The sequence below is a fragment of the Pseudophryne corroboree genome, chromosome 4, assembly GCF_028390025.1.
Source record: "Pseudophryne corroboree isolate aPseCor3 chromosome 4, aPseCor3.hap2, whole genome shotgun sequence".
In the NCBI taxonomy this organism is placed as follows: domain Eukaryota; kingdom Metazoa; phylum Chordata; class Amphibia; order Anura; family Myobatrachidae; genus Pseudophryne; species Pseudophryne corroboree.
Window position 1 is genome coordinate 51089497 of NC_086447.1, and position 19609 is coordinate 51109105.

At 45.6% G+C, this 19609-nt stretch overlaps 1 protein-coding gene across 3 annotated transcripts in view; it reads right to left on the minus strand.

The window, feature by feature from the left end:
• Positions 1–19609, minus strand: part of PTK2B (protein tyrosine kinase 2 beta) — a 252387-nt gene that overhangs the window by 47306 nt on the left and 185472 nt on the right. For all 3 annotated transcript variants that reach the window (XM_063915028.1, XM_063915029.1, XM_063915027.1), the window contains 2 exons: positions 7671–7717; positions 7538–7588 (listed from right to left, as the gene is read on the minus strand). In XM_063915028.1, the coding sequence (XP_063771098.1) occupies positions 7538–7588; positions 7671–7717 (98 nt within the window). The remainder of the gene's footprint in view (positions 1–7537; positions 7589–7670; positions 7718–19609) is intronic.

A 19609-nucleotide genomic window follows, 5' to 3' on the forward strand; every position in this document is an offset into this window, starting at 1 on the left:
TTCTCATATGCTGATTATTTGTGATGTACATAAATTCGCTTAGCCAGGTATTGCATCGAATTCAGCAGAATTATTTTGTATAGTTTGTCACAAGCACTGTTTCTCACCTCTCTGCGGACCGGGCACAGACTTTCCCCGTTGCTTTGTGAGCTACTCAGAGCCGTAGCATACCGCCGCTGACAGCTTAGTTCTCCTGTGTAGCTCCGTCCGCGGAGGTCAGATGAAACAGACCGCGATGAGAGCTCCCAGCCACGGTCACGTACTGTTCGCACTCCCCGTTTTCTCCCAGGTATACGTCCAACGGGAGGGGGAGGGTTTAGATAGACGTGCCGCCGGACTTCAAACCAGCTGGGACCGCAATGCTTCTCACCTCCGGAATGCAGGTATACAGATAGATGTCTGCCGAACTTCACAAGTAACCAGCTCCTGCGATAGTGTGGTTCAGATCAGAGTCCCAAGTGGATTTAAAAGCACAAGAGTATGGCACTCTTAACGCGTTTCTCCGTTGTGTTATTCTAACGGTTTCCTCAGAAGATAACCACCTGTATAAGGCACCCTTATTTAAACAGAGTCTCCTCCAATCGCATGTTTCCATTCATTATAAGGAACAGGTGTACTCCAGGTATATATGCATAATCATTTCTTGATGACTAGTTAAATATATTATATTCAACAAATAAAAAGAACATTCTGTCTTATATTCATATCTAACAATTAATATACTTTATATATAATCAATTACATATAGCTTTCTTTAAAACATCAATTGATAATTAAAAAATGACAACACGTGAGAATTTGCATACTTGATCTTATTAGGTAAATATAGAGGATAAGTGAATCCACAGTTCACCTTTCATTATCAACCCGGGGCCTAGCCTGGTGGAGAGAGCCCCCGACCCACAACCAGCCGGCCCGGGTTCAAATCCCGCTCCATCCAACATAGCACACATTTTTCAAAAATCTATATTTTGTACTAAATTCTCCACTTATTTTGTCTGTCCTAAAAAAAGGATTTTTTATCTGCCCCATAGCACCTATTTCACTATAAAGATGTTTCTACTCCAATGATTTACTACATCAATATAATGAAACTATATCCAAGGCCAGTTGGAGGGCATGAAAAGAAAGAGAAAGAGATGCCAAAAAAGAGAGAGAAGAAAAAATTTTTCTCCTATAATACTTAAGATATAAGAAGAGGGAGAATCCATATGTAAATAAACCAATTACTTTCCACCTAATTTATATATTATTCATTTCTATATTATCATTAAGCCCCAAAGGGAATAATGAACCCAATGAAAATGTCCAAAAAGCCTCTCTCTTGCAGAGGCGATTAAATCTATCTCCACCTCTGACTGTAATAGGTATATGTTCAATGCCCTGTAGCTTCAAACCATCTATTTTGCCCATATGTCTCTGTTGAACATGCCTAGATAAACTATGAATTTTCACTCCTTTCACTATATTTCGTCTGTGTTCTAAAAATCTTGTATTGAGCTTTCGAATGGTTCTTCCTACATATTGCACACCACATATGCAGGTTATCAAGTAAACTACATATGTGGTATTGCAATCAATATGACTTTTGATCTCAAAATCAGTGTTATAGGTAGTCGAGTGAAAATAGGTACTCCTGTGCTCCAGATGCTTACAGGTCATACAACCTGCCCGTCCACATCTAAAGCAACCTTTTTTAGCTGGAACTGAATTGAGCCACATTTGTCCTAATTTTTCTGTTGGACCGGAACCTACATAGTGACTTGGTGTCAAGAAGCTCTGCAGATTCCGTGCCTTTTTAAACACTATCTGAGGTTCTACTTCCAACGTTGGTGCTAATATTTTGTCCGCTTTCAACATGGACATATTCCTCTTTAGCAGCTGTTTAATTTCTCTTGAGCTTGAATTAAATTTAGTAATAAACCTAAGTTCAGTGTTTTCTTTAGAATTAATACTTTTTTTAGGGGAAAGAAGAATATTTCTATCTGTACTTCTGGCCTGTTCTCTTGCTTTATCTAGAATGTCCACAGGGTACCTCTGTTCAAGGAGTGCAGTAGTGAGGTCATAAGCTTGCTGATCATAATCCGCAATATCTGTACAGTTACGTCTGTGCCTCATATATTGGCTTTTTGGAATATTTCTTAGCCATGGTTGATGATGACAACTAGAATAATTTAAGAATTTATTACTATCGACCTCTTTCTTAAAGGTCGAAGTTGTTATGATGCCATCCTTAATTTCTAAGGCAATATCCAGAAAGGAAATCTTTGTGTCGTGTATCGTGCTCGTGAGCCTTAAACCAAAATTATTTGTATTTAAGCTTTCCACAAAAGAAGAAGCCGAACTTAAATCCCCCTCCCAAATAAAAAACATATCATCAATGTACCTACCATATAGCACCAAGCTCGCCCCATGTAAGCCAGACCAGATGAGATCTTCCTCGAATCGGCCCATATATAGATTGGCAAAGCTTGGGGCGAACTTGGTGCCCATGGCGGTACCCAATATTTGTAAATAATATTGTGTATTAAAGGTGAAATAATTATGAGTGAGCGTGAAAGTGATAGCATCCAAAACAAACTCCAATCTGGCTTCACTCAGATCGTCATCCTGGAGTAAAAAGCTTTTGATAGCCTGTACTCCCCCTACATGTGGAATATTTGTATATAGTGATTCTATATCACAAGTGATAAAAATATAATCATTACGCCATCTTACAGCAGACAATAAGTTCAGAAAATGCATTGAATCTCTGATGTACGACCTGAGTGCAGTCACATGTGGCTGTAAAAAAGAATCAATAAATGAAGATAAATTGGTGGTGAGGGACCCAATACCAGAAATAATCGGACGCCCGGGAGGTGTAGTGAGGGATTTGTGTATTTTGGGCAAATGATAATACGTGGGTGTAACAGGATAAGGATTAAATAAAAAATTATATTCCTGTTTGGATATTGCACCAACTGCACAAGCCCCGTCCAGGAGCCCCCTGAGTTCACTCACAAAGCCTGATGTTGGATTATAGGTCAATTTAGAATAAAAATTTTTATTGTTTAGTTGTCTATATGCTTCCTCCTCATATGTACTTTTATCTTGTACCACTGTACCTCCACCCTTATCTGCATTCTTAATAATGATGGTTTTATCTTCCATTAATTTTTTGAGGGCTGTACTCCTCACCACAGCTGTACCCTGTACTCCTCACAATGGCTGTACCCTTTTCACGCACGTCTGAAAAAAGGGACGGAGTCACATCAAAAGGGGGGGGGGCTTGAGGCAGTTCCCGATGTCATCACTGTGGGGGCAAGCCCAGCACTCTCCAAGATGCTGGGCTTACCCCAGGCTCTCTTTGCACTCTGACCATGCTCCCCACCAACTCACTGTATGATCACATTCAACATCAGTTTCAAGAAACATCACTACAAGGGATCAACCAAAACATTAAACTTCAGAAAAGCTAACTTCAATATGCTGAGACGGGCACTAAACGCCATTGACTGGGAAGTTTTGTTTCATGGCAAAGACACATCGGAAATGTGGGATGCTTTAAAAGGGTTGCTTGATAGCAATGTTCACAAATGCATACCCATGGTCAGTAAACGCAGGAGTACTAAACACAAACCAATGTGGCTAAACAAGGAGGTCAAAGAAGCAATGGCTAAAAACAAGCGCGCTTTTAAAGCATTTAAATCTAATGGAGGGGAGGAGGCATTCCAGTATTACATGGAATGCAATAAAAGATGCAAATAAGTAATAAGAGCAGCTAAAATTGTTAACGAAAAGCAAATCGCTATAGAGAGTAAAACCAATCCCAAGAAGTTTTATAAATACATAAACAGTAAAAGGTTAAAAAAGGAGAACGTAGGCCCATTAAAAGACGACCTGGGAGCCTTGATAAACGATGACAAAATAAAAGCGGAAATACTGAACAGTGTTCACCAGGAAGGATCAGACGGCGATAGTAGTGAATAACAACAGAGAAGGAAATGACTCTTGGTTAGAGACTTGTTTAAGTGATGAATTAGTCCCGGAGAGACTGAGCAAGATAAAGGTTAACAAATCACCTGGCCCAGATGGTTTTCACCCGAGGGTTATCATAGAGCTTAGGGCACAGCTAGCAAGACCCCTATACTTGATTTTCTATAATTCAATTAGATCAGGAATGGTACCAAAGGATTGGCGTGTAGCTGAGGTAGTGCCGTTGTTTAAAAAAGGAACTAAAAATCATCCTGGTAACTATAGACCGATTAGTTTAACCTCTATAGTGTGTAAAATATTGGCCCTCATTCCGAGTTGTTCGCTCGCTAGCTGCTTTTAGCAGCATTGCACACGCTAAGTCGCCGCCCTCTGGGAGTGAATCTTAGCTTTGCAGAATTGCGAACGAAAGATTAGCAGAATTGCGAATTGAAATTTCTTAGCAGTTTCTGAGTAGCTCCAGACTTACTCCTACACTGCGATCAGTTCAGTCCTTTTCGTTCCTGGTTTGACGTCACAAACACACCCAGCGTTCACCCAGACACTCCCGCGTTTTTCCCTGACACGCCTGCGTTTTTCCGCACACTCCCAGAAAACGGTCAGTTTCCGCCGAGAAACACCCACTTCCTGTCAATCACACTATGATCAGCAGAACGATGAAAAAACCTTGTTATGCCGTGAGTAAAATACCAAACTTTTGTGCAAATTTACTTGGCGCAGGTGCACTGCGAACATTGCGCATGCGCAGTTTGCGACTAATCGCTCCGTAGCGAAAAAAAATAACGAGCGAACAACTCGGAATGAGGGCCCTTGGAAGGAATTTTGAGGGATAGCATAGACGATTATCTGCAGGCTAATAAGATTATTAGCAAGAGTCAGCATGGGTTTGTTGGGGACAGATCATGTCAAACTAACTTAATTAGCTTCTACGAGGAAGTGAGCGTTAATCTTGACCAGGGAAAAGCAGTGGATGTGGTCTATTTAGATTTCGCAAAAGCCTTTGATACAGTGCCTCACAGGAGACTGATCATCAAGGTAAGGGAGCTTGGACTAGGAAATACTATTTGGACATGGATAACTAACTGGCTGGATAACAAAGTACAGCGAGTAGTGGTCAATGGGATGTGCTCCAGCTGGGCACCAGTAGTCAGCGGATTACCACAAGGGTCCGTACTTGGCCCGCTACTGCTCAATATATTTATTAACAATCTAGGAATAGGCCTGGAAAGCACAGTGTCAATCTTTGCAGATGATACCAAACTGTGTAAGGTAATTAATTCGGAAATAGATGTGGAGTCTCTACAGAATGACTTATCGAAACTTGAAACCTGGGCGTCTAAATGGGGAATGAGGTTCAATATAGAAAAATGCTAAATTATGCATTTTGGGATAAAAACAAACTTGCTTCCTACACATTAAATGGGGAAAATCTAGGGGTAACAGTATTGGAAAAAGATTTGGGGGTGATCATAGATAATAGACTTAATAACAATACACAATGCCAAAATGCAGCAAAGAAGGAAAATAAGGTGCTAGCGTGCATAAAACGAGGTACTGAGACAAGGGACGAGGATGTAATTCTGCCGCTGTACAAATCATTGGTATGTCCGCACCTGGAATATTGTGTTCAATTTTGAGCACCACATTATAAAAAGATATTGGGGAACTCGAAAGAGTTCAAAGGCGAGCTACTAAATTGATTAAAGGGCTAGAGGGACTGGAGTACGAGGAAAGGATCACTAGGTTAAAGATGTATACACTAGAAAAGAGGAGACTAAGAGGAGACATTATTAATATCTTCAAATATGTAAAGGGTCATTACAAGGAATTAGCAGAGGATTTGTTTATCAAAAGAACTCTGTATAGGACACGTGGGCACTCACTGAGGCTGGAGGAGAGAAAATTCCATACACAACGTAGGAAAGGGTTCTTCACAGTAAGGGCAATAAAGATTTGGAACTCCCTGCTGGAGAGGGTAATAATGACGAATTCTGTAAACGCATTTAAAAACGGACTGGACAAGTTTCTAACGGAAAAAAGTATCCAAGTCTATAGCATTTAAGATATAGACAATAACTATCTGTGAGTGGTAAGAGTCAGATGTTAATTGGTGCTAAACCATTACTATAGCAGGCACATAATAAGGTGCAGAATTTAACTCAGAATACAGGTTGAACCCGACGGGCATTTTGCCTCTATTCAACCTCATTAACTATGTTACTATGTTACATAGGAGAATGCCAATCTGACATTAGCCATTAATAACTCGCTATCACCTAGATTACAGTGGTACATACATGTCAGCTAGATTACAGTGGTACATACATGTCAGCTAGATTACAGTGGTACATACATGTCAGCTAGATTACAGTGGTACATACATGTCAGCTCGATTACAGTGGTACGTACATGTCAGCTAGATTACAGTGGTACATACATGTCAGCTAGATTACAGTGGTACATACATGTCAGCTAGATTACAGTGGTACATACATGTCAGCTAGATTACAGTGGTACATACATGTCAGCTAGATTACAGTGGTACATACATGTCAGCTAGATTACAGTGGTACATACATGTCAGCTAGATTACAGTGGTACATACATGTCAGATAGATTACAGTGGTACATACATGTCAGCTAGATTACAGTGGTACATACATGTCAGATAGATTACAGTGGTACATACATGTCAGCTAGATTACAGTGGTACATACATGTCAGCTAGATTACAGTGGTACGTACATGTCAGCTAGATTACAGTGGTACGTACATGTCAGCTAGATTACAGTGGTACATACATGTCAGCTAGATTACAGTGGTACATACATGTCACCTAGATTACAGTGGTACATACATGTCAGCTAGATTACAGTGGTACATACATGTCAGCTAGATTACAGTCGTACATACATGTCAGCTAGATTACAGTGGTACATACATGTCAGCTAGATTACAGTGGTACATACATGTCAGCTAGATTACAGTGGTACATACATGTCAGCTAGATTACAGTGGTACATACATGTCAGCTAGATTACAGTGGTACATACATGTCAGCTAGATTACAGTGGTACATACATGTCAGATAGATTACAGTGGTACATACATGTCAGCTAGATTACAGTGGTACATACATGTCAGCTAGATTACAGTGGTACATACATACATGTCAGCTAGTTGGGACAGAGTGTGATGACTGTTACAGAGTGAGTCTCCCACATCCAGAATGTTTGGGACCAGACGTCTTTTGGATATCAGATTTTTCTGTATTTTGGAATATTTGCATAGCACAATGAGGTATATTGGTGACGGGGCCTCGGAATGGATTTATATACACCTTATGCACACAGCCTGAAGGTCATTTTATACAATACTTGTAAATATTTTCTGCATGAAACACAGTTTGTATCCACTGAGCCATCAGAAAGCAGAGGTGACGCTATCTCCGTTGCGCTCAAAAAACTCTGTATTTCGGAATATTCCATATTTTGGAATGTGGGATACGTAAGATCCGGTACACATATATTATTAATGCACAGATTATATGTGTCAGACGTACCTGCAGACTTCTGTTCTGAATCGTCAGGTATCTCGGCGTATATGTCAGACTCTAGAGCGGGGGGATAGTATGTGTCACTCACCAGAACGCTGCATTCCATTTATACACATATTCATTACAGAGGAGAACTCACCAAAACTGCCCCCCTCTTCCAGCCGGGATCTCCTCTCTGGAACATCCCTACAGAGCATAATAAAATAAGAATTTACTTACCGATAATTCTATTTCTCGTAGTCCGTAGTGGATGCTGGGGACTCCGTCAGGACCATGGGGAATAGCGGGCTCCGCAGGAGACAGGGCACATCTAAAAAGCTTTTTAGGTCACATGGTGTGTACTGGCTCCTCCCCCTATGACCCTCCTCCAAGCCTCAGTTAGGTACTGTGCCCGGACGAGCGTACACAATAAGGAAGGATCTTGAATCCCGGGTAAGACTCATACCAGCCACACCAATCACACCGTACAACTTGTGATCTGAACCCAGTTAACAGTATGATAACAAAACGAAGTAGCCTCTGAAAAAATGGCTCACAACAATAGTAATAACCCGATTTTTGTAACAATAACTATGTACAAGCATTGCAGACAATCCGCACTTGGGATGGGCGCCCAGCATCCACTACGGACTACGAGAAATAGAATTATCGGTAAGTAAATTCTTATTTTCTCTAACGTCCTAGTGGATGCTGGGGACTCCGTCAGGACCATGGGGATTATACCAAAGCTCCCAAACGGGCGGGAGAGTGCGGATGACTCTGCAGCACCGAATGAGAGAACTCCAGGTCCTCTTTAGCCAGAGTATCAAATTTGTAAAATTTTACAAACGTGTTCTCCCCTGACCACGTAGCTGCTCGGCAAAGTTATAATGCCGAGACTCCTCGGGCAGCCGCCCAGGATGAGGCCACCTTCCTTGTGGAATGGGCATCTACATATTTCGGCTGTGGCAGGCCTGCCACAGAATGTGCAAGCTGAATTGTACTACAAATCTAGCGTGCAATAGACTGCTTAGAAGCAGGAGCACCCAGCTTGTTGGGTGCATACAATATAAACAGCAAGTCAGACTTTCTGACTCCAGCCGTCCTAACTATATATATATATATATATATATATTTTTAGGGCCCTGACAACGTCTAGTAACTTGGAGTCCTCCAAGTCCCCAGTAGCCGCAGGCACCACAATAGGTTGTTTCAGGTGACAACGCTGACACCCCTTTAGGAAGAAACTGGAGACGAGTCCCAGTTCTGCCCTGTTCAAATGGAAAATTCTAATATGGGCTTTTGTAAAACAAAACCGCCCATTCTTTTTGACAATCGCCTGGCCGAGGCCAGGACTAACAACATGGTCACTTTCCATGTGAGATATTGGTCAACAGCATGGTCACTTTCCATGTGAGATATTTCAAATCCACAGATTTGAGCGGTTCAAACCAATATGATTTTAAGGAATCCCAACACTATGTTGAGATCTCACGGTGCCCCTAGAGGCACAAAAGAACTGTATATGGAATACACCCTTTACAATCTGGACTTCAGGAACTGAAGTCAATTTTTTCTGGAAGAAAATCTACAGGGCCGAAATTTAAATCTTAATGAACCCCAATTTGAGACTCAAAACACTCCTGTTTTCAGGAAGTGCAGAATCGACCTAGTTGAATTTCCTTCGTGGAGCCTTCCTGGCCTTACCCACGCAACATATTTTCACCACATGTGGTGATGACGTTGTGCGGTCACCTCCTTCCTGGCTTTGACCAAGGTAGGTATGACCTCTTATGGAATGCCTTTTTCCCTTCAGAATCCGGTATTCAACCGCCATGCCGTCAAACGCAGCCGCGGTAATTCTTGGAAAAGACATGGTACTTGCTGAAGCAAGTCCCTTCTTAGCTCCCCAGGCCCTTAGTCCTCTGTGAGCATCTCTTGAAGCTCCGGGTACCAAGTCCCTCTTGGCCCATCCGGAGCCACTAGTATAGTTCATACTCCTCTATGTCTTATAATTCTCAATACCTTGGTTATGAGAAACAGAGGAGGGAACCCATACACTGACTGGTACACCCACGGTGTTACCAGAACATCCACAGCTATCGCCTGAAGGTCTCATGACCTGGCGGAATACCTGTCCCGTTTTTCGGGCGGGACGCTATCATGTCCACCTTTGGTCTTTGCCAACGGTCCACAATCATGCTGAAAAACTTCCCCTATGAAGTTTCCACTCTCCCGGGTGGAGGTCATGCCTGCTGAGGAAGTCTGCTTCCCAGTCGTCCACTCCCGGAAAGAACACTGCTGACAGTGCTATCACATGATTTTCCGCCTAGCGGAAAATCCTTGCAGTTTTGTCACTGCCCTCCTGCTTCTTGTGCCGCCCTTTCTGTTTACGTGGGCGACTGCCGTGATGTTATCCCACTGGATCAATACCGGCTGACCTTGAAGCAGAGGTCTTGCTAAGTTTAGAGCCTTATAAATTTGCTCTAAGCTTATTTATGCAGAGAGAATTCTCCAGACTTAATCACACTTCCCTGGAAATTTTTTCCCTGTGTGACTGTTCTCCAGCCTCTCAGGCTGGCCTCCGTGGTCACCGGCATCCAATCCTGAATGCCAAATCTGCGGCCCTCTAGAAGATGAGCACTCTGTAATCACCACAGGAGAGACACCCTTGTCCTTGGATATAGGGTTATCCGCTGATGCATCTGAGGATGCGATCCGGACCATTTGTCCAGCAGATCCCACCGAAGAGTTCTTGCGGGAAATCTGCCGAATGGAATTGCTTCGTAATAAGCCACCATTTTTACCAGGACTCTTGTGCAATGATGCACTGACACTTTTCCTGGTTTTAGGAGGATCCCGATTAGCTCGGAGAACTCCCTGGCTTTCTCCACTGGGAGAAACACGTTTTTCTGGACTGTGTCCAGAATCATCCCTATGAACAGTAGACGTGTCATCGGAAAAAGCTGCGATTTTGGAATATTTAGAATCCACTCGTGCTGACGTAGAACTACTTAAGATAGTGCTACTCCGACCTCCAACTGTTCTCTGGACCTTGCCCTTATCAGGAAAGCGTCCATGTTTCCTTTTAAGAAAAATCATCATTCCGGCCATTACCTTGGTAAAGACCCGGGGCGCCGTGGACAACCCAAACGGCAGCGTCTGAACTGATAGTGACAGTTCTGTACCAGGAACCTGAAGTACCCTTGGTGAGAAGGGCAAATTTGGACCTGTAGGTAAGCGTCCCTGATATCCAGTGACACCATATCGTCCCCTTCTTCCTGGTTCGCTATCACTGCTCTGAGTGACTCCATCTTGATTTGAACGCTTGTATGTAAGTGTTCAAATATTTCAGATCTCACCGAGCCGGTTGGCTTCAGTACCACAATATAGTGTGGGATACTACCCCCTTCCATGTTGTAAGAGGGGTACTTTGATTATCACCTGCTGGGAATACAGCCTGTGAATTGTGTGAGGGGGAGATGTCTCGAATTTCCAATGTACACCTGGGATACTACATGTAGGATCCCGGAGTTCCCTTGCGAGTGAGCCCCCTGCGTACTGAAACTCTTGAGATGACCCCCTACCGCACCTGAGTCCGCTTGTACGGCCCCAGCGTTATGCTGCGGACTTGGCAGAAGCTGTGAGGGGCTTCTGTTCCTGGGAATGGGCTGCTTGCTGCAGTCTTCTTCCCTTTCCTCTACCCCTGGGCAGATATGACTGGCCTTTGCCCGCCTGCCCCTATGGGGACGAAAGGACTGAGACTGAAAAGACTGTGTCCTTTTTTGCCGATATGTGATTCGGGGTAACAAAAAGTGGATTTTTCAGCTGTTGCCATGGCCACCAGGTCCGATGGACCGCCCCTTTATACGGCAATACTTCCACATGCCGTCTGGAATCTGCCTCACCTGACCACTGTCGTGTCTTCGTCTGGCAGATATGTAAATCACATTTACTCTTGATGCCAGAATGCAAATATCCCTCTGCGCATCACGCATATATAGAAATGCATCCTTAAAATGCTCTATAGTCAATAAAATCTTGTCCCTGTCAAGGGTATCAAAATTTTCAGTCAGGAAATCCGACCAAGCCCCCTCAGCGCTGCACATCCAGGCTGAGGCGATTGCTGGTCGTAGTATAACACCAGTATGTGTGTATATACTGTCATGATATTTTTCAGCTTCCTATCAGCTGGCTTCTTGAGGGCGGCCGTATCTAGAGACGGTAACGCCATGTTTTTATAAGCGTGTGAGCGCCTTATCCACCCTAAGGTGTGTTTCCCAACTCGCCCTTACTTCTGGCGGGAAAGGGTATACCGCCCATAACTTTCTATCGGAGGAACCCCACGTATCATCACACACTTCATTTAATTTATCTGATTCAGGCAAAACTACAAGTAGTTTATTCACACCCTACAAAATACCCTTATTTGTGGTACTTGTAGTATCAGAAATATGTAACAGCTCCTTCATTGCCCTTAACATGTAACTCGTGGCCCTAAAGGAAAATTACGTATGTTTCTTCACCGTCGACACTGGGGTCAGTGTCCATGTCTGTGTCTGTCGACCGACTGAGGTAAATGGGCGTTTTTACAAGCCCCTGACGGTGTCTGAGACGCCTGGACCGGTACTAATTTGTCCGCCGGCCATCTCATGTCGTCAACCGTCTTGCAGCGTGTTGACATTATCACGTAATTCCATAAGTAGACCATCCATTCCGGTGTCGACTCCCTAGAGAGTGACATCAACATTACAGGCAATTTGCTCCGCCTCCTCACCAACATTTTCCTCATACATGTCGACACACACGTACCGACATACAGCACACACACAGGGAATGCTCTGATAGAGGACAGGACCCACTAGCCCTTTGGGGAGACAGAGGGAGAGTTTGCCAGCACACACCAAAAGCGCTATAATGTATATAACAACCCTAGAAGGTGTTGTTTCTATATATGCGCTCTTAATATATCATTATATCGCCAATTTATGCCCCCCTTCTCTTTTAACCCTGTTTCTGTAGTGCAGTGCAGGGGAGAGTGGGAGCCTTCCTCACCAGCGGAGCTGATCAGGAAAATGGCGCTGAGTGCTGAGGAGAATAAGCTCCGCCCCCTTTTCGGCGGGCTTTTCCTCCCGGTTTTTTAATAACTGGCCTGGGTTAAAATACATACATATAGCCTTAATGGCTATATGTGATGTATTTATTTGCCAAATAGGTATTTATATTGCTGCCCAGGGCGCCCCCAGCAGCGCCCTGCACCCTCCGTGACCGTGTCAGTGAGCCGTGTGACAACAATGGCGCACAGCTGCAGTGCTGTGCGCTACCTCTCTGAAGACTGTGAAGTCTTCTGCCGCCTGTTTCCGGACCTCCGTTCCGCCGTCTTTCTTCAGCGTCTGTAAGGGGGATCGGCGGCGCGGCTCCGGGACGAACCCCAGGCTGACCTGTGTTCCGACTCCCTCTGGAGCTCAGTGTCCAGTAGCCTAAGACTTCAATCCTCCTGCACGCAGGTGAGTTGCCAGTCTCTCCCCTAAGTCCCTCGTTGCAGTGATCCTGTCGCCAGCAGGAATCACTGATTAGAAACCTAAAAAAAAACTTTACTAAATAGCTCCTTAAGAGAGCCATCCAGTTTGCACCCTTCTCGGACGGGCACAAAAACCTAACTGAGGCTTGGAGGAGGGTCATAGGGGGAGGAGCCAGTACACACCATGTGACCTAAAAAGCTTTTTAGATGTGCCCTGTCTCCTGCGGAGCCCGCTATTCCCCATGGTCCTGACGGAGTCCCCAGCATCCACTAGGACGTTAGAGAAATACACGTTACTGGGAGCCGCTACCATGATTTCCAGGGGGCAACTATCAATAGGGCACTATGGCATATGTATCACAGCAATGTACTTATCTATATGTTATATATATATATATTATGCAAGGAAACGTATCACCTCTGTCAGCATTATATTTCAGGAAAAGCCATCTCATTGCCAGTAATACAGCCGTACACGTACTGCGTGACTGTTACCGTGACAGACATAACAGTGACTGCTACGTCTAATTCACAGAAATAAACGGCTTGCTCTGCATGTTATGGTGTACTGTATCCATAAAGTCATTGACTTTGCTGGCAGTAAAGATCCTGTAGGTATAGTTTGCCCTTTGTTCTGCTCGACTCATAGGCAAGCGCAGGAGGGGGGGGGGGGGGGGGGGTTCTGGTTGCCTGGAAAAAAACCCTCTCTAGCCCACAGCTCAGGCAGGATGTCCCTACTGCCACATCTAATGGCTTACGGCGATCGCTGGCCCTGTATATGTGGTAATGATGACATACAGTATATTGCACTTTGTATGATGCATGTCATAGTGGCTTCACGCTAATTATGCCCTCTTCATGGACTGGCCACATGCACTGTGGCATCAAGCAGTTGGAAACCCCCATCTAGAAATCCTGCATCTGCCACCGTGCCTGATGTACTATGGCCCTCATTCCGAGTTGTTAGCTCGCTAGCTGCTTTTAGCAGCCGTGCAAATGCTAGGCCGCCGCCCTCTGGGAGTGTATATTAGCTTAGCAGAAGTGCGAACGAAAGGATCACAGAGCGGGTACAAAATAATTTTGTGCAGCTTCAGAGTAGCTCCAGACCTACTCCTAGCTTGCGATCACTGCAGACTATTTAGTTCCTGTTTTGACATCACGAACACGCCCTGCGTTCGGCCAGCCACGCCTACGTTTCACCAGCCACGCCTGCGTTTTTATCTGGCACGCCTGCGTTTTTTCACTCACTCCCTGAAAAGTGTCAGTTGACACCTAGAAACGCCCACTTCCTGTCAATCACTCTGCGGTCAGCAGACCGACTGAAAAGCTTTGCTAGACCTTGTGTGAAACTACATCGTTCGGGGGCGTGGCTTGGCGAGCTGAGGAGAGGACGTGCTCGGGCAGTGCTCCTCCGTAAAACAGCGGCTTTCCCCCCTAATTTGTGGCACCGACAGCTCCTTCCCCACTCCGGTGGGCACTACTGAGGGTCCCCCAGCCCAGGGTGTGCACCTTATACGGCCGCTGAGCCGGCGGAAGCGGCCGCTCCGTCCCGCAATCCGCGGCCTAGACGACCTCCGGAAGCCGGGACCTAGAGTTTCGGGCGCGGCCGGACGGCGAGCTCCGTGGCGCCTACATCGCGGCAGACGCTCCCAAATGACCCCTACCACTCGGGTGGACATCGCAGACCCCGCAGAAGTCGGCGCGGCCGGAGAGCACCTTGTGGACCACCTGAAAACACAGGGACATACAGGTACTCACCCTCCTGGCGCCCCAACTCCTCACTGCGGCGGCCATCTTGCCTGACTCCCTCTACACTGCGACTTACATGCTGGCAGAGACACTAAGGGGTGACTCCTAGGAGCGGTGTTGTCACCAATTACACCCTGCATAGTCACTTCTGTCTGCTATTGTGGGTCGCACTCCTGCTATCACATAACTTCCACTACATAGGACAGACCCAAGTACAAACCCTGTGCTGCAGCTTTTACAGAATACTCCCTCCGGTGGCTACCTTAGGGGATTCTTCATCTGTGATGTACTTTCCTGTTCATATGTAGGAATCTGACTTTCAGCCAAGTCAGACAGCCGGAGCTAAGCCATTGTTCCCTGATGCATGCTTTTCTGGCCCGCTGAGACGTCCTGACGGTTATGTGCTATGGATGAGTGCCGTGCTGGTCTGCCTCCGCCATTGATACCGTAATGTTCTGTTGAAGCCATCCCACAGGGAGCCACCCCGCTGAAGGCATTCTTATGTGAGTTATGCAAATTTTGTCCACCTCGTTCTCCTAACCTTAGTGAATCTAAGCTCCTCGTTGATGACTGAGTGATGCCCAGGAACAAGAAATCTTCCCAAAAGACCGGCACACCACCGCCACGGGGGACCATGTCGCAGTCCGCTATGAGACCATTCAAACAATCCACCTCACCTGCATGTACAGAGAGCCCCTCTGCCTCAAACCCCCCTCTCTCCCCGCTTGCCTCTCATGCACCCCTTTCCGGTGCAGATACACCTCATATCTGCCCTCCAGGAGGCAGGGATTTACAAGATATCCTGGCCTATATGAAAAACCTTCCCACTAAACATGATCTACAAGATACCGTGAGACGGGAACTGGCTACCTTGAGACAGGACATTTCCCACCTCTCCGATCGGATGTCGAATCTTGAGGACTTCCACGCTTCCTCCGACACATTCCTGAAGTCACTGACGAGTGTCATTGAGGCCCAGAGATCCGCTCTCTCCAAACACGGTTAACAGATTTGGATAACAGAGGGAGGAGAAACAACATCCGTGTACGGGGCCTGCCGGAAGATGTCCCTCAAACAGGCTTGATTGATGCCCTCACAAAAAATTTTAACGAGATATTGGGTAATGACCCCAATGATATTATCACCTTTGACAGGGCCCACCGAGCCCTGAAACCAAGAGGTCTCTCCGCAGATAGACCACGTGACGTCATCTGCAGACTGCATTATTTTACTCAAAAAGACGACATCATGCGCAAAGTACGCCTACTTGATGGAGTCGATTTTAACGGTTCAATAATCCATGTCTACCAAGACCTGTCCTGGCACACCCTTCAGCAGCGGAAGGCCCTCAAGCCCCTAACGGACGAGCTCCGTAAACGCCAACTGAAATACCGTTGGGGCTTCCCCTTCAATCTCCAAGTCTCCCTTGTGGGGAAAACCCACACTCTTAACTCCCACTCCGAACTCCCTATGTTTTGTAACGGTCTTGGACTACCGAAACTCGACTTACGCGACTGGGACTTCCCAACTCCAGTCTTACCATCTTTCCGGCCCCCGAGTACTGGAATCCCCTGGCAGGAGGTACGGAATGCCGGAAGGAAAATAATCGAAGACTCCCCCCCCTGACAATGACTCAAATGCTACCTGATCGATAACCTGTGATCTTTTGTTTGTTCATGTTCTTCTTAAATTACATCTCTAGGTCACAGTATGATACGATTTCCAATTGCTGACGAGTCTTAACCTAACATCTTACTGTTGATGGGACTCGGTCCCTACTATTATATCACCGGCAGTTTAACGATAGCTCTTGTTTCCTGACTATAAGATTTCTTTCATCCTTCCATTTGAAGTTTTCTTCATGTTAACGAGGTTTACAGTTAGTTGAAAATATGTAAGCGAATTGTTTATTGCATTATTCGCTCCTATTTTCCAATATGCCTTTGGCGGAGGCTCCCTCCTTCGCCCCTTACCCGCTCCTGGCTGTTATGCCTCTTGGGTTTCTGATCCTTAGATGGATCAGCTACCCCATCACGGGTTTTTGATTGTTATAGTTGTCTTTTCTACTTGTTCTGTCTCTTTCCCTTTCTTCCCTGTTCTTTTCTCTTTCCTCTCTCTGGCCAACCCAGGTCCATCGCTTCCTACTAAGACTTTTGCCTCCCATGACGTCCTCTAGTAGACTCAAAATAACATCGATCAACGCGAAGGGCCTTAATGTACCGGAGAAAAGGGCCTCCCTTTTACGGTCTCTATGGGCCGATAGAGTAGATGTTGCACTGATCCAAGAGACGCATTTTAGAATCACGGCCCGCAGCCCTTCCCTGACTAACCATCGTTATCCCCAGGCCTTTTATAATAACAACCCAGACTCTAAATTAAAAGGTGTAGCGATACTACTCTCTAGGACCCTCCAGCTGTCTGATATATCAGTCCACAAGCCGATCCCGGGTCGGCTCCTGGTAGTGCGTTGTAAAATATGTATGTGCCCTTACACATTCGTTACACTTTATGCCCCAAATAGGGATCGGGTTTCATTTTTTCGCTCCGCCCTATCCCAAATAGAACCTCTTCTTTCAGGTGTTGTTGTTTTGAACTGGATAATGGATCCTTCCTTAGACTCTTCCTCTAACGCTCCCCGGACTTCCCAACGTCAGTACCGACAAGTTAGAAGTCTGTTCCACGATCTCCAGCTGGCCGACTCCTGGAGGGTCCTTCACCCCTCCGATAGAGACTACTCCTTCTACTCACCCCCACATAAAGCATACTCACGTCTTGACTACCTATTCCTCAGTCACAGACATCTCCCCCTATTGATAGATTCTTCCATTGGCTCGATAACCTGGTCTGACCACGCTCCGGTGTATATGACTCTTTCAACCCCCCAAGTTACCCCAGGTCAATGGACCTGGCGTCTCAACGAATCCTTACTACAGGACCAGTACTGCAGAGGAGAAATAGATAAGGCCCTGAATGAATTTTTCACTATAAACGATACAGATGATGTCTCTAAGATTACCCTGTGGGAAGCGCACAAATGCACCACACGGGGCAAAACTTATTCAGCTGGGTACATTTATGAAAAAGCAGAAGTCAGCACTACTCACCAAACTATTGCAACGACTCCGCATTCTAGAATCCTCGCATAAAACGTCCCTGTCGGAGCCCGACTACTTAGAATTACTTGATATAAGGGCTCAACTAAAGAAGACCCTCACCGATAGTATCCAACTCTCTGTCCGTAAATGCAACTCTAAGTACTACCAGTGGGGTAATAAACCTGGACGCCTCCTAGCCCAGGCACTTAAGGCCCAACGCTCTTCATTGTTTATTAATAGCATGAAGGACCCCGGTGGTACTCACCGTTTCAAAACCCCTGAAATAGCAGCTTGCTTCAAGCAGTATTATTCCCTTTTATATAATCTAGAGACCCGACCCGATGGAGCAGCCCCTCTTTTTGACATTCTAAAGGCAAAGGAGTATTAGAAAAGGTGTCTTACCCCGTCCTACCTTCCTCAGACAGGGAAGCTTTAGAATTACCTTTTACCCTGCAAGAGCTGGAAAACGCCATGTCCTCGACACCCTCTGGCAAGAGTCCAGGGCCGGACGGCTATACACTCACTTATTATAAACAATTTAAAGGTTTACTTTCCCCGTATCTTCTCCAGGCCTTTAATTCCATCTCCGCAGATACCCATTTCTCAGGCCAGTCTTTAGAAGCCCACATCTCTGTTCTCCCAAAGCCCGGTAAAGACCCCTCGGTGTGCCCTAGTTACAGGCCCATATCTCTTCTGAATGTTGATATCAAACTTTTCGCAAAACTGATGGCAAACAGACTGAATGTATACCTTCCATCTCTAATCCATAATGACCAGGTGGGCTTTGTCCCAGGCCATGAGGCTAAGGATAATACCACCAAGGTCTTGAACCTAATCCACATGGCGTCCCAGGGTAGCTCCCCCACTGTGCTGCTATCCACGGATGCCGAAAAGGCCTTTGATAGAGTTAGTTGGGGTTTTATGCGGTCTGTACTGGGGCACATCGGACTGGGCCCCCTAGCACTTGGAAGGATTTGGGGACTTTATAGATTGCCCACAGCTCGCGTTCGAGTTAATGGTTCCTTATCAGACCCCTTTTCCGTAAGTAATGGGACACGGCAGGGCTGCCCATTGTCCCCCTTACTCTTTGTTCTTTGTATCGAGGCCCTCGCTAGGGCCATTAGAGCCAACGATAGTATTACTGGTCTGAGAGTTGGTGATACAGAGCACAAACTTTCCTTGTTCGCAGACGATCTATTAGCTACAATAACGCACCCGGCTTCCTCCCTCCCCATCTTATGAAAGAGCTGTCCGACTTTGGTTCACTTTCCAATTTTAAGATCAACATGTCCAAATCATGCGCCTTGAACATCTCCACCCCCCCCCCCCTGATATAGTGGCTAAGCTTAAACAATCCTTTCTTTTTACTTGGAATACCTCCCACTTGTCCTACTTGGGAATACAACTTCCGAGTGATCTCTCCCGTCTAGTCTCATTGAATTTTATGCCCCTTCTTCGTACTCTCAGGGCCGATTACAGTAGATGGTACCTCAAACCTCTTTCCTGGCTGGGGAGGGTGAATGTTGTGAAGATGAATACTCTGCCTAAAATACTCTATAAACTTCAGGCCCTTCCCATACAGATCCCGGACTCCTGGTTCAAGTCCATTCAACTCTTGATACAACAATTTGTATGGTCCCGGAGACGGCCTAGAATCAGCAGGTCCACTATGATTCGCTCCACCAGAAGCGGCGGCTTCCAGCTGCCCGATATCAGAGGCTATTATTGGGCAAT